Genomic DNA, 12,026 nt, shown 5'->3' on the forward strand with positions numbered 1-12,026 from the left:
TGTGCATGCAAGGTCATGGGTTTGAACCCAGGTGGGGTGGCTTGGGGTTCAAATAAGAAAACGAGGCAAATTTATATCATTACATAAGAGCACGCTCAGCAGTATGCACACCCCCTCAAAGTCTCTCCATAAAATGCAGATGTTGTAGTTTTGACTACCGACATACAGTTAGACTACTTATAGTCTAGACAAAGTCGAGTCTCGGTGGGGTGTGATGACATGAGAGACTTGCAACAAATGACGGTAATGTAGTCGCAGCACCAATAGTCTGCTTGATGCAATCAATGTACAACATTGTTTTGCATCAGTTCGATGCTAATGAAGTTATCTCACAAGCACTCGGCCGCTGGGTCTGCCATTATGGGATAATAAACCCATCGTTTGGCAATGACCAATGAATTATGAGATCTAATAAAAATGAATATAAACTCTAACAGTTTACATTATTTGTGATAAGATTCTTGAAACAAAGGGCAGCCGAGAAATAAGACACGTTATGAAAGAAAAATAACTAGTGAATTTTTTTAACAGTTTATGCATTGGGGTGCATATAAGCAGTGCAATTACAAACAAGTTTTTTGGGCTTTATAATGATTTTAATAAATGAGTGTGCTCCAAAACATTGACAAAATTCACATTTAAAAGATGATTAATATGAGCATAATAAGAGTCTCTCACTTCCACCAAAACAGATCAATGATTTTGATGACGTCATTCTGCACTTCAGCTTCTCATCAGATTCCAGGCTGTGAGGTAAACTAAATATTGGCTATTTTAAAAGGGGGAGGAGCTACTCAATATGCCCCGCCCTAACTTCCTCAGCTCTGAATAAAGCTGTACATTTCAAAGCAACTCCTTTGGTCTTTGAAGTAAAAAATAAAAATAAAAAATCCTCATTATGATAATATAAAAAACCTGTATCTCAATACTGTGATGATGACAAAAATAAAAACACCACGTACTATTGCTCTTTAAAATTATTTTTTATACGGTACGGTTTAAATTACTGCTAAATGTACGTAGCATCATATATTCACATTTTAAAGGATAACTGGACATTTTTGTGACATTTATCCATATAACACGAAGTTTCTTAAAATAAATGCACTTTACAGGAACAATAATAAGCAACGCGTTTGAGGTTCGCTACCTCGCGCTTGCCGTAGTCGTGTGCTTTGTTTCTACCGGAGGGAGTTTTGGATCATGTAAAGTATCTGAGGACTTTACCCTTCTAAGTTAACATGTCTCAGCAATTTCAAAACGTAACTTTGTCTCTGACTCTACCGATATCATGTCAGATCTGTCTGGGAAAGGTAACGAGCTTCAATTCTACACGCTTAAACGCGGTGTGCACGCGGACTTTGTTTATGAACGTTGTTGCATTGCTGTCTTGATTTCAAACGTCAGTATAAGTACACAGTGTGCGATATATTAAGCATTAACATATTCATTATGTGAATTGCATGCATGCAAGAAAATATCTGAATATTAAAAAGGTGTGGCTTTAGAAGTCGTCCTATAACTTCCATATCAGGGTAAAACTGCGGAAACTGACCATGGGTTTACAACAGTAACCATAGTAAATTGATATAAAAAAATAGATATTTGCTTTAATAAACCAATTTTTTTTATTTAAATTAAATAAAAAATACTTTGGATTTTTACACTTTCTGGCATTACCCTTAAAAAAACGAACAATTGTTTTACTATGGTAATTGTAGTGGTCTCTGTATAAAAAAGTTTAACCATGAAATGCAGGTAAATTATGATTATGAAAATTGTAATCGACCATACATCCCATATGAAAAATACTGTAGTGTGCTTCAATATTTACTATAGTAAACTGTATAAATTATAGTATTCCAGTTAACAATTTTTGCTTCTTAAAACGTCCCTAACGTTACTTTTTGGTTCTCAAAACATTATTTTTTAAAGTTTGTATTTGGTTAGCCAGGAAATATTTCTTTACGAAAACAAAACGTTATTTTTAGGTACGTAAAACGTTCTCCTAATGTTTCGTATAACGTTAGGAGAACGTTTTACTAACCTAAAAATAACGTTAGGTTATACTACAGTGTTTTATCATGTGGGAGGATTACTACAGTTTTACCATAAGAAAAAACATGATTAATTTTCCTAAAGATTGTTTGTTTCCATTGATCAGTCTCTTATGATATTAGCAGTCATGCGTTTACCTGTTGTTTTGTTCTGTCACATCACAGGTGCGTCAGCCCGTCATTTGTTGCAACAACCACGTGTTCTGCAACAGCTGCATTAAAGTTTGGCTGGAGAAGAACAGCCAGTGTCCAACATGCAGGGTAGCCATCACTGCAGAAAACCCCTGTAGAGAAATCATCGGTAATAAACTTCTCACTATTAACAGTGGAAGGTAAAACTGTAAGAGCTGGATTGTTTAGTTGTGCATCTTAGATAAATGACACTGTAGCCTGTGGGAAGTGAAGTGAGTGAATCTTGATTTCAGTGTGAATGGATTAAATGTCTCTGTTTGTGCTGACAGGAGCCACAGCTGATGGTGAGTCCAGCGAGAGTTGTTCTTTTAAGAGACGCCTCAGAAGGACTCGAGGAGAGCTGCTTTTCCGTGAATATGAGGTACTTTCACTAAAAAGCAGTTTTGTTTGAAACATGGATGTGGGACATATTAACCAAGGGTGTAAGAAATATCAATACATGTGAGTATCGCAGTGTTTTGTTTGGCAGTTCGGTATCGATTAAGGGTGTCACGATTTTGAATTTTTTTATTGAAATCGATCGAAATTAAGTCACAACCTCGAACTTCGAATTGAAAAATGGAATCGTCGATGCTGCCACGCCCCCATGTCACATCCGGTCGGCTTACCAATGGGGAAAAAACATGTGTTGAGTGCTGCCAGTCAACTTATTGGGGTATAGTCTCACAGTCTCGTCTGACGGTAAAAAAAGCAAATTTTTAAGGTGCAAAGTACTGACAGATGTTCATCTGACAGGAAGTTTAGTTTTATCAAGTATGTGCGTGTACCATATTTTTCCACTGGCAGCACGACTAACATGGCAGGGCATCTCTGGGTTCAAGGTCAGATATTATATTTCATAAAAGTCTAGTCTAAAAATGGCATAGCATTTTTGTGCTTTAAAAAAAAAAAAATACGCGGCCCTAGAATCGGAAAAAAAGTAACCGAATCGAGGATTCGGAAAACCGTGACAACCCTAGTATTGATTTTATATATATATATATATATATATATATAAGCAATATCGCAAAAAATCATACAAGATTATGGCAGTTACTTAATTTAGAGTTCCCGACCACTAGATAGCCTTTTTATCTCTGAACTTAAACAATGAGAAGAAGTACTAGCATAGGGATGCACCAGAACATTTTTCCGAAAGTTTGCATATGGTGGTGTGTTCCCAATGACAGCTTTCCTAAAATTATATCCTATTATAGGCTCAAAACAACCCAATATACCACCCTGCTTAATGTATCGCAATATATCACACCGCAACCCATTTGTAAGATGTACCGTCCACATGATCGAAACACAGCAGCAATATGAACGCCTTTGAGCAATTCCAGCGTTACGAATGTGACAAAAATCAAAACATAATTTCTCAATGTATTATCATTATTTTTTTTCCTAAACCCCTGATGAGTCCAAACATCAGAAGAATAACAGTCTATACTCATGTTTTCTATTTTATAAAGGAAAATATACACGTGTTATAGATGTGGTATGGATTTTTTGGGAGATGTCTACTTTTGTAGGAATTCTGTGAATTTAAGTGCACAAACTAGAAACAATATCCAACAAATGAAAAAGGTACAAATAATATTTCTTTTGTTTTTATTTTCATGTGCGCATTATAAGGAAGAAACAATATTATGGATGCGAAGGTTCTGAAAGCACTTACATAACTATGGAAAATAATACAAATTTTTTTTTTTAAACTAGGGTTGAATAACGATTAATCGTAAAGTGTTTTTGTTTACATCATATATTTGTGTGAACCGTGAATAATAACTTTGTATATATAAATATGAACACATGCATGTATAATTTTAAGAAAAAAAAAATATTTATATTTATATATAATATAAATTATACATAAATATACAAATATATATATACACATGTAAACATTTCTTAAATATATACATGTATGTGTGTATTTATTTATACAAAGTTATTATTCACAGTACACACACACATATATGATGTAAACAAAAACCTTTGATAGATTAATCGCGATAGCCACAGCTTGAAAACCTAAAAAAGCGTGCAACCGTAGTATTCTTACACTGAATTGTATGATAGTGATGGGACGTTTTAATTATAGACAACATTGAACAAATCTTTTTTGAACAGGCATATAAATGACCTTATAGATATCAGGCCGTGACTAAAAATGACAAAACTCTAAAACAGTGTTAAATTGATACTCCAGTCAAATATCAAAATTACCCCATGATGTACTCACCTTCAAACAATTTATCATCTTGCAGACGAACACATTTGGAGTTATTTTAGTAAATGTCCTTGGTTTTCCATGCTTATAATGGGAGAAAACAGGGATCAGGGAACAACTTCTGACCTTGAAAAGTGCATCCGTCCTTCACAAAAAATAATCAACATGGCTCTACGGGGTCAATAAAGGTCCTTTGGGGGTAAACGATGCAATATTGTAAGAAAAATATCCATATTTTAAAGTCTTTAAACTATAATAAGTAGCTTCCGGTAAGATGGCATTACTGCGCAAAGTACCCATGGCAACGACCCGTGTGAGTCTCAGATGGCGGCGTTACAGTTTATAGTTAAATAGTTTAAATTTAAAATATGGATATTTTTCCTCCAAAATCGCATTGATTACCTGCAGAAGACCTTTAAAGCTGTGTGGATTTCCCTGTTTTCTTCCATTTATAAAGCTTGGAAGAGCGAGGACATTTACTGAAATAACTCCAGATGTGTTAATCTGAAAGAAGATGGTCATACGTATCTCGGATTGCTTGAAGGTAAGAAAATTATGGGGTAATTTTGATATTTGGCTGAAGTTTAAAATGTTTTAACTCGTGGCTGTAAAGAAGCCGTGAAAACGGTAAGATTTCTTGTCAATCGTCTGTTTTGCAGGATGAAATCGAAACCCTTGTGAAAGAGAACGAGGAGTTGAAAAGCAAAACCCTGAGCCTTGAGATGCAACTTAAGACCGCTCTGGAACCGACCCCCGTCTTGGTTCCTCAGACTGAAACCAGCACTGTTGACCCCAATGTTCTGGAGGAGTCGACCAATAAGCTAAAAGCTGCCAGTGACCTCTACAGGAAAGTCAAACAGGATCTCGACAGACTAAAAGAGGTACGATCACGAACGCATTTCATAATAACTTTTGTCAAAAAAAGAACGCATCTCATGGTAAATTGTACAACCACATTCGTATGTTTTTGTACAATTTGCTTTCGCCCTTGTAACGTTGGGGTTAAGGGTGGGGTTTCATTATAGTTTTTTTATTATCATACGTTTTTGTACGACCCACTTTGTACGAATTCAAATGCTTTAGCCAACTCGTAAAAATTTTCGGATTCTCGTTAGATCAGGCTGGAATAATTAGATGTGATTTTAAGAATAAAAGCAAAGCATTGACAGATGAATAAATATGCTTTATTTGTCTCCAAATGGGGAACGTGTAGTCCCAGAATTTCTCTAAAAAGTACATAAAGTTTCCTAAACCACAGAACATGTAAAAAAAGTGTTATTTGTGCACAACACCGACTCAAAAATACAAAGGAAACTATTCTGAAAGCAACATGTTTCTTTCCCTCAGGCTAACAAGACTCTACGGTCACAGAATTTTGACCTGATCCAAGAAAATATGCGTCTGAAAGCTGAAGTTGACAGCAGATCTCCGCAAAAGTAAGTATAGTGAACCATCTAGAATTTCGAGTCTGCCATTATTACTTGGCTAATCTAACTGCATGTAATAAACATGTATTGATACTTAAGGACTAAGGTCTGTCTGTTTCCTTTGAGATTCGGCAGGTACACAGTTGCGGCTCTCGAATCTAAAATTCATCAGTACGAGCGGGATGTGGCCCAGCTAAAAAGAGCTTTGGAGCGCAGCGATAAGTATATAGAAGAGCTCGAAGCCCAAAACCAGAGGGACAGACCTCAGTCTGAGGAGGGCACGTGCTCCGGCAGCACCGCATCTGGGGGAACACAAAATGGAGAAGTTGAAAGGATCACCCTGATGCGGAGGAGCCTGAGTAATATGGAGGAGACATCTGTTTGTACAGACCTGGACCGAGAGCGCACGGAGCTTCCCAACAACCACGCTTGCCTCCTGACAACTTCAGATGTGGGTTTTTTAGGAGGGGCCTTGACTCCTCAGAAAGATGTTACGGTTCCCACTACGCCTTCCTCGGCCCTCAGATCTCTGAGCTTGAAGAGTCCTGGGGTTTGCAGTGACAGAAAGTTGGTTCTCAAACCTTTGACATACCTGAGAAGACTCACTTTTGATGATTGTCAGAGTTCAACCAGCACAGCCTCGGTCGACCAAAACCCAGGACCCTTCCAAGCCAACACGGGTGCTCCTTTCATTCAGAAAACCTCTATGAACTCCAACAAAGAGGTGTCGTGTGGGGGCTGGATGGACTGCGGTTCTGAGCTACCCCATCTGGATGAAAACAAAGAAAAGTTCAACACATCTTTAGCCGAGGACCCGACGGGCAACAGCGAAGCTTGCATGGACGCGGCGTACCTGGACAAGATCTCAGAGTTGGACTCCATGATGGCTGAGGGTGAGAGCTCCAGCAGCCAGGTCTCTCGCCTTCCCCTAGCATCTTCATCATCGCCCCTGCCAGACTTTGATGCCGCCCAGATACCAGAGCTGGATTTCTGTAGCAACCTCTTAGGTGATACCGGAACAGAAAGAGAGAACGGGGCCACATCGCCGGCACAGGTGAACACCAACAACGCTTCGGCTTCTGAGGGAAACGTTGCATTTGTTGACTTCATGGTGGAACATCCTGGACAATCCACCAAACGCAAGTGTCCCACAGGATCGTCCGTCTCCAGCCCCTCCAAACTTTCAAAACTAAAGTAGAAGCAGAAACATTTCAAATATTTTCCAGTCTCCATTTGGATTTACTTTTCAGTGAATGTTTTGTGGAAGTACAGACTGTGTGTTTTCTCAGGACTGTTTATTACAAATTTGTCTTGCTGTTCATTATTATGACAGCAGTTCTGAAAACATCTGTAACCTGAGGATCTAAGTGCTAGCGTTAAAACATTTTTTTTTAACTTTGAATGCATTGGTGATTGTTCAGTATGATGTTGAAGTGCTGATTTGGTTTTGAATTGTAAAAACAATAAATTCAATTGAAGCATACAGTTTGAAATAAACTGTGTGATATATTATTTTTGGAATTGGGTGTAAACTTGCATCTTGTATACAAAAATAGTGTGTAGCTACCCACAATTTTTTTTTCTTTTTTTGGAGTTTAAAGTGGTTTGATGATTAACTCATTTTAATATTAGCATGCAAATCCAAACACCTCTCCGTGTTTAGTGGTGAATTATCCTTGTGTCATCATCACCAGAATACTAAACAAAACCATTTAATATTCACCCAGTCATTTAAAGAATTAATTAATCTTGTGTATTAACACTTCATTAGATCAAAAAACGGTTAGGACATTAAATATTCATGAAGTGATTAGAGTTTAGTGAAATATACATGATAGTTAAAGTTGCGTAATAACTCAGCGCGTGACACCATGACGCGGATAAACATGAATGATATAGTGACATGAAATAGTGTAGTATTGTGTAGTATTTACTGTAGTAGTAGTAAATGATAGGCTACTAAAGTAGGTTATATTCTAGTAGGCTAATTACTACACTTTGTTAATGTATACTATTTGTGTTGTATTAACTATATTGATTTAAAAACTAGTAGGCTAAATAATGCAGCGGGCTATACATTAATATTTACTTTAGTAACGTTTAAAAACTAGCATCTAGGCATTTTCAGACAAATTTTCATGTTGGAAAGCATACAAGCTCTCCTTAAAACTAAATGCGGTATCTATTTTTAAATTACTGAAATTTCGAATTGTTTTTTTTTTTTACAGATTTTATAACTACAAAGTATAAATATAACTGTCTATGGTAAACTATGTTTTTATTTAATATTAATCTTATATTTATTTACCTTATATTTATCTAACATGTAAAAATAATATGCATGTATAAATAATTAACATTAACTAATTTTTAAAATATTTTTAATGCGCATCAGATCTGAATAAAATGTAATACAATTTTGAACCCCGGTCGTTTAATCTCTGATTGTACGGTCACCTTCATTTGCATATGAATTGTTAGTGGTTAAATTATAACAAAATTCACAGGCAGTCAACCACACGCTTTATAAACCTGTCAGGGCAGCGCGCATGCGCGCGCGATCCACAGGTGCGAAGCCTCCCTCTCTTGTCAGGCCGGTCCGGTTTACAGCACGAGGATGACGGGAGATGAAAGGAGAAAGTGGGAGAGGCGATGAGGAGAAGAGAGTCAATCGCGCTCGTCTCGCGAGAATAGGCGAGGCTGCCGGACGAGATGTGAGGGACTCAGGTGTAAGAGCGCTCCTCATCCGCGCATAGCGCAGCCAAACGCAGACAGACGCGCTACAGGCATCTCCGCTTTACCAGCGACTGCATGTGAATGACCGCTTGAAGAGGAACCGGATCCTTGTATATTTGTTTTGTATTTTCCAAGCTTTTTGAGCACTTTATCCGAAGCGGATCACTCGCAAAGATGATGTCCATGAACAGCAAACAGCCTCATTTCGCCATGCATCCCACCTTACCTGAGCACAAGTACACAAGTCTTCACCACTCGAGCTCGGAGGCGATCAGGAGAGCCTGTCTACAAACTCCACAGGTAAACGAGCTGCAAACTTCTCTCCTTCTTGCCCGGTTTCTCGTGTGCGCTCGAGGAGCGCGTAATAATAAGGAACGCTGTGAGGCACATAGTAGTGCCTTAATGTTTTTTTTTTAAATGTAATCCACGGCACGTCTGTGATCTTTTCCAAATGCGTGCTCAGACACTTCAGCCGCTTTTCGTGTTATTTTTTATGACTAAAAGCTTCTGAAAGGGATGTTCACTGTTATGTGTTGACACTGTTCCCCTGCTGATATATCTGTTTTCTTTCTTTTCTCCCTCTCTCTCCGAATGCAGCTGCAGAGCAACATCTTCGCCAGCTTAGACGAAACGCTCCTGGCCCGCGCCGAGGCTTTGGCGGCAGTGGACATCGCCGTGTCCCAGGGTAAGAGTCACCCGTTCAAGCCCGACGCCACGTACCACACGATGAACACCGTGCCATGCTCGTCTACGTCCACCGTGCCACTCGCCCACCACCATCATCACCATCATCACCACCACCACCAAAACCTCGAGCCGCCCGACCTCATGGAGCACATCAGCTCGCCGTCGTTGGCCCTGATGCCCAGCGCGCACGAAGGGGCCGGTGGAGGCGGCGGAGGAGGTGGCGGAGGTGGTCTGATCTCCACCTCGGCCCATCCGCACCCGCACTCGCACATGCACGGCTTGACCCACCTGTCCCACCAGGCTGCTATGAACATGAACTCGCCACTCACCCACCACGGGCTCTTGCCGGGCCACCACGGCGGTGCGCATCAGGGCGCGCCGGGACTCGCAAACAATGTAATGTCCTCTATTAACGACTCGGACACGGACCCGAGGGAGCTGGAGGCGTTCGCGGAGCGTTTCAAACAGAGGAGAATCAAACTCGGGGTGACTCAGGCGGATGTGGGGGGCGCGCTGGCGAACCTCAAGATCCCGGGCGTGGGCTCACTGAGCCAAAGTACCATTTGTCGGTTCGAGTCTCTAACTCTGTCTCACAACAACATGATCGCGCTGAAGCCTATCCTTCAGGCGTGGTTGGAGGAGGCCGAGGGCGCGCAGCGTGAAAAAATGAGCAAGCCCGACATTTTCAACGGGAGCGAGAAGAAGCGCAAGCGGACGTCCATAGCGGCTCCGGAGAAAAGATCTCTGGAGGCTTATTTTGCTGTTCAGCCTCGACCGTCGTCGGAGAAAATCGCGGCTATTGCTGAGAAATTGGACCTCAAAAAGAACGTGGTGCGAGTATGGTTTTGCAACCAAAGACAAAAGCAAAAGAGGTTGAAATTTTCTGCAGCTCACTGATGGACTATACTTCTCGAACAAAAAATTAATTGTTGGACTGACTTTTGGGGACCAAGGAACATCGCTTTGGCTCTGCTGGTTTTCAAATCCGCGTGCTCATGACAAATATGATTATTACTGTTTTATTCATGTGATCTCCTGTTTCTTTTCACTGTACCGGTGAATGTAAAGTATGCAAATAACAGGTAATCCAGATGAACTGCATTTCAGTTGTTGCGAGGCTTTTTATCGTCACGATAAAAATTCAAACATCATTGTGAAATTAGGTAAACCGAGCTTTATTTTAGCGAGATATGTTTTTTATTACCCAATGACATTTATTCCAAATGATGAAAAATAGCCATTTATGGATTACCTCATATCGTTTCATTCTATTCTAATTTATTTCTTATTTATGAAGTTATTTATTTTCAGCACATTTGTGTATTTATTCGTTCGTCATAGGGAACTGCTCTATTTTTGATTATTAAATGTGTTTATCACAACCTTACTGATTAACTAATGTTATCATTCAGTGTTTGAAAGGTTTCATACAGAACTTAAAAAGGAGAAAGGATACGAAAGTCTCTTTTAATTAATGAGTGCGAAATAAAGGTGGCAACCACCGCTCGTATTTGTTGAAGTTGCACTGAAATTTACTGTTATTTAGGTTGGTTAGATATATTCAAATGCTTTTGTATATATATAAATATATAGATACAAATGACACTTGCTCACCGTGCAAAACTCAATTTTCCTAAAAATTTGTATTCGTTTTATTTTATTTTTGTTGCAAATCAGAATTCTTCCTCTGCCGATGGTGGCGGATATTAGTTAAATCGCATGATTAAAATGAGTATACTTGCAAAGATAAATAATTGTCCTACAATATAATTTCGTTGGTTTGTATACTTTGGTTTGCAGTGCAAACATTCTATGCATTGAGAGAAAAATACCAAGCACTACATAGAGTATCTACTGGTAGACCTTTGTGGGTGGTGTGTAAGTCACTGTTTAATTCCTGTGTTCACATAAAATCACAACGTTGTTTGTCGTGGTAATTGTCCGGGAAAAAAAGAAGCTGTGTAAGTAATGATTTTATTTTGTGCACAAGTATGTTTACAAACAGCGGCCACGTGCGCATCACGAGACGCCTCACTCTTGTCGTACCTGTGCACCTGTCCCACATTCTGCTGTCTTACCGTCTGAACATCCAAACTTTTATTTTTTATTCTGTAAGCCAAATCCAGCTGCAGGGACACACGTCCCGGCAATCTTCTAAATAAACTATGGAAAATTAAAGTCAAGGCTGTCATTGGGGTGTATTGGATATCTACAGCACAGACAGAGAGGTGGACCACGGTTATTGGCAGGCCTACTGTCACACGTTTAGCTGTATTATAAGACGGTTGTTATTTAGATACACATTAAGAATAAATGCATTCCTGTTTATAATGGTTAATGTAAGTGAAACCCAGCATTTTCACCATATTTCACATTTTCATAGCTCTCTAAATATATTCGTTTTCAAATGGTATTAAGTGCACAATAAAATTCGCAATACGCACTATAGTTTCTTATTACATGGAAAAAGTTTGGTGCCAAAATTAAAAGGCCAGACTGAAATGAAATACCCTTCTCCCAAAAGACTGGAAGTGGGGAGGGGTCACACTCGGGCAAATTTAATGGTGCAAAATTCAAGCCTCGCTTGTTTTAAGAGAGACAAATTGACCCAATAAACTTTCTTTCCTGAGATTAAACCCTTTCTTTCATTTCTTCTCTTTCTTACGGTGATTTTGATTGGCTACCTGATCTGCGCTAACGTTTGATATACAG

At 39.1% G+C, this 12,026-nt stretch overlaps 2 protein-coding genes and 1 long non-coding RNA gene across 3 annotated transcripts in view; 2 read left to right on the forward strand and 1 right to left on the reverse strand.

Annotated features, from left to right (window-relative positions):
* The window catches only part of LOC135783178 (uncharacterized), a 78,860-nt gene extending 76,532 nt beyond the window's left edge, over window positions 1–2,328 (reverse strand). The window contains exon 1 of the long non-coding RNA XR_010545589.2: window positions 2,196–2,328. This is a non-coding gene — a long non-coding RNA (uncharacterized lncRNA). The remainder of the gene's footprint in view (window positions 1–2,195) is intronic.
* obi1 (ORC ubiquitin ligase 1) lies at window positions 1,242–7,432 on the forward strand. Its single transcript, XM_065293788.2, has 6 exons — window positions 1,242–1,313; window positions 2,223–2,358; window positions 2,519–2,610; window positions 5,124–5,345; window positions 5,812–5,900; window positions 6,018–7,432. Exons 1-6 carry the CDS (start codon window positions 1,242–1,244, stop codon window positions 7,087–7,089), a joined length of 1,683 nt encoding a protein of 560 aa, XP_065149860.1. The 3' UTR covers window positions 7,090–7,432.
* A 1,167-nt stretch (window positions 7,433–8,599) lies between these two features.
* pou4f1 (POU class 4 homeobox 1) lies at window positions 8,600–11,750 on the forward strand. The gene is made up of 2 exons (XM_065294023.1): window positions 8,600–8,927; window positions 9,225–11,750. The coding sequence occupies exons 1-2, from the start codon at window positions 8,802–8,804 to the stop codon at window positions 10,209–10,211; spliced, it is 1,113 nt and encodes a 370-aa protein (XP_065150095.1). The 5' UTR covers window positions 8,600–8,801; the 3' UTR covers window positions 10,212–11,750.
* The last annotated feature ends 276 nt before the right edge of the window (window positions 11,751–12,026 follow it).

Source organism: Paramisgurnus dabryanus, chromosome 7 (assembly GCF_030506205.2).
Source record: "Paramisgurnus dabryanus chromosome 7, PD_genome_1.1, whole genome shotgun sequence".
Classification (NCBI taxonomy): domain Eukaryota; kingdom Metazoa; phylum Chordata; class Actinopteri; order Cypriniformes; family Cobitidae; genus Paramisgurnus; species Paramisgurnus dabryanus.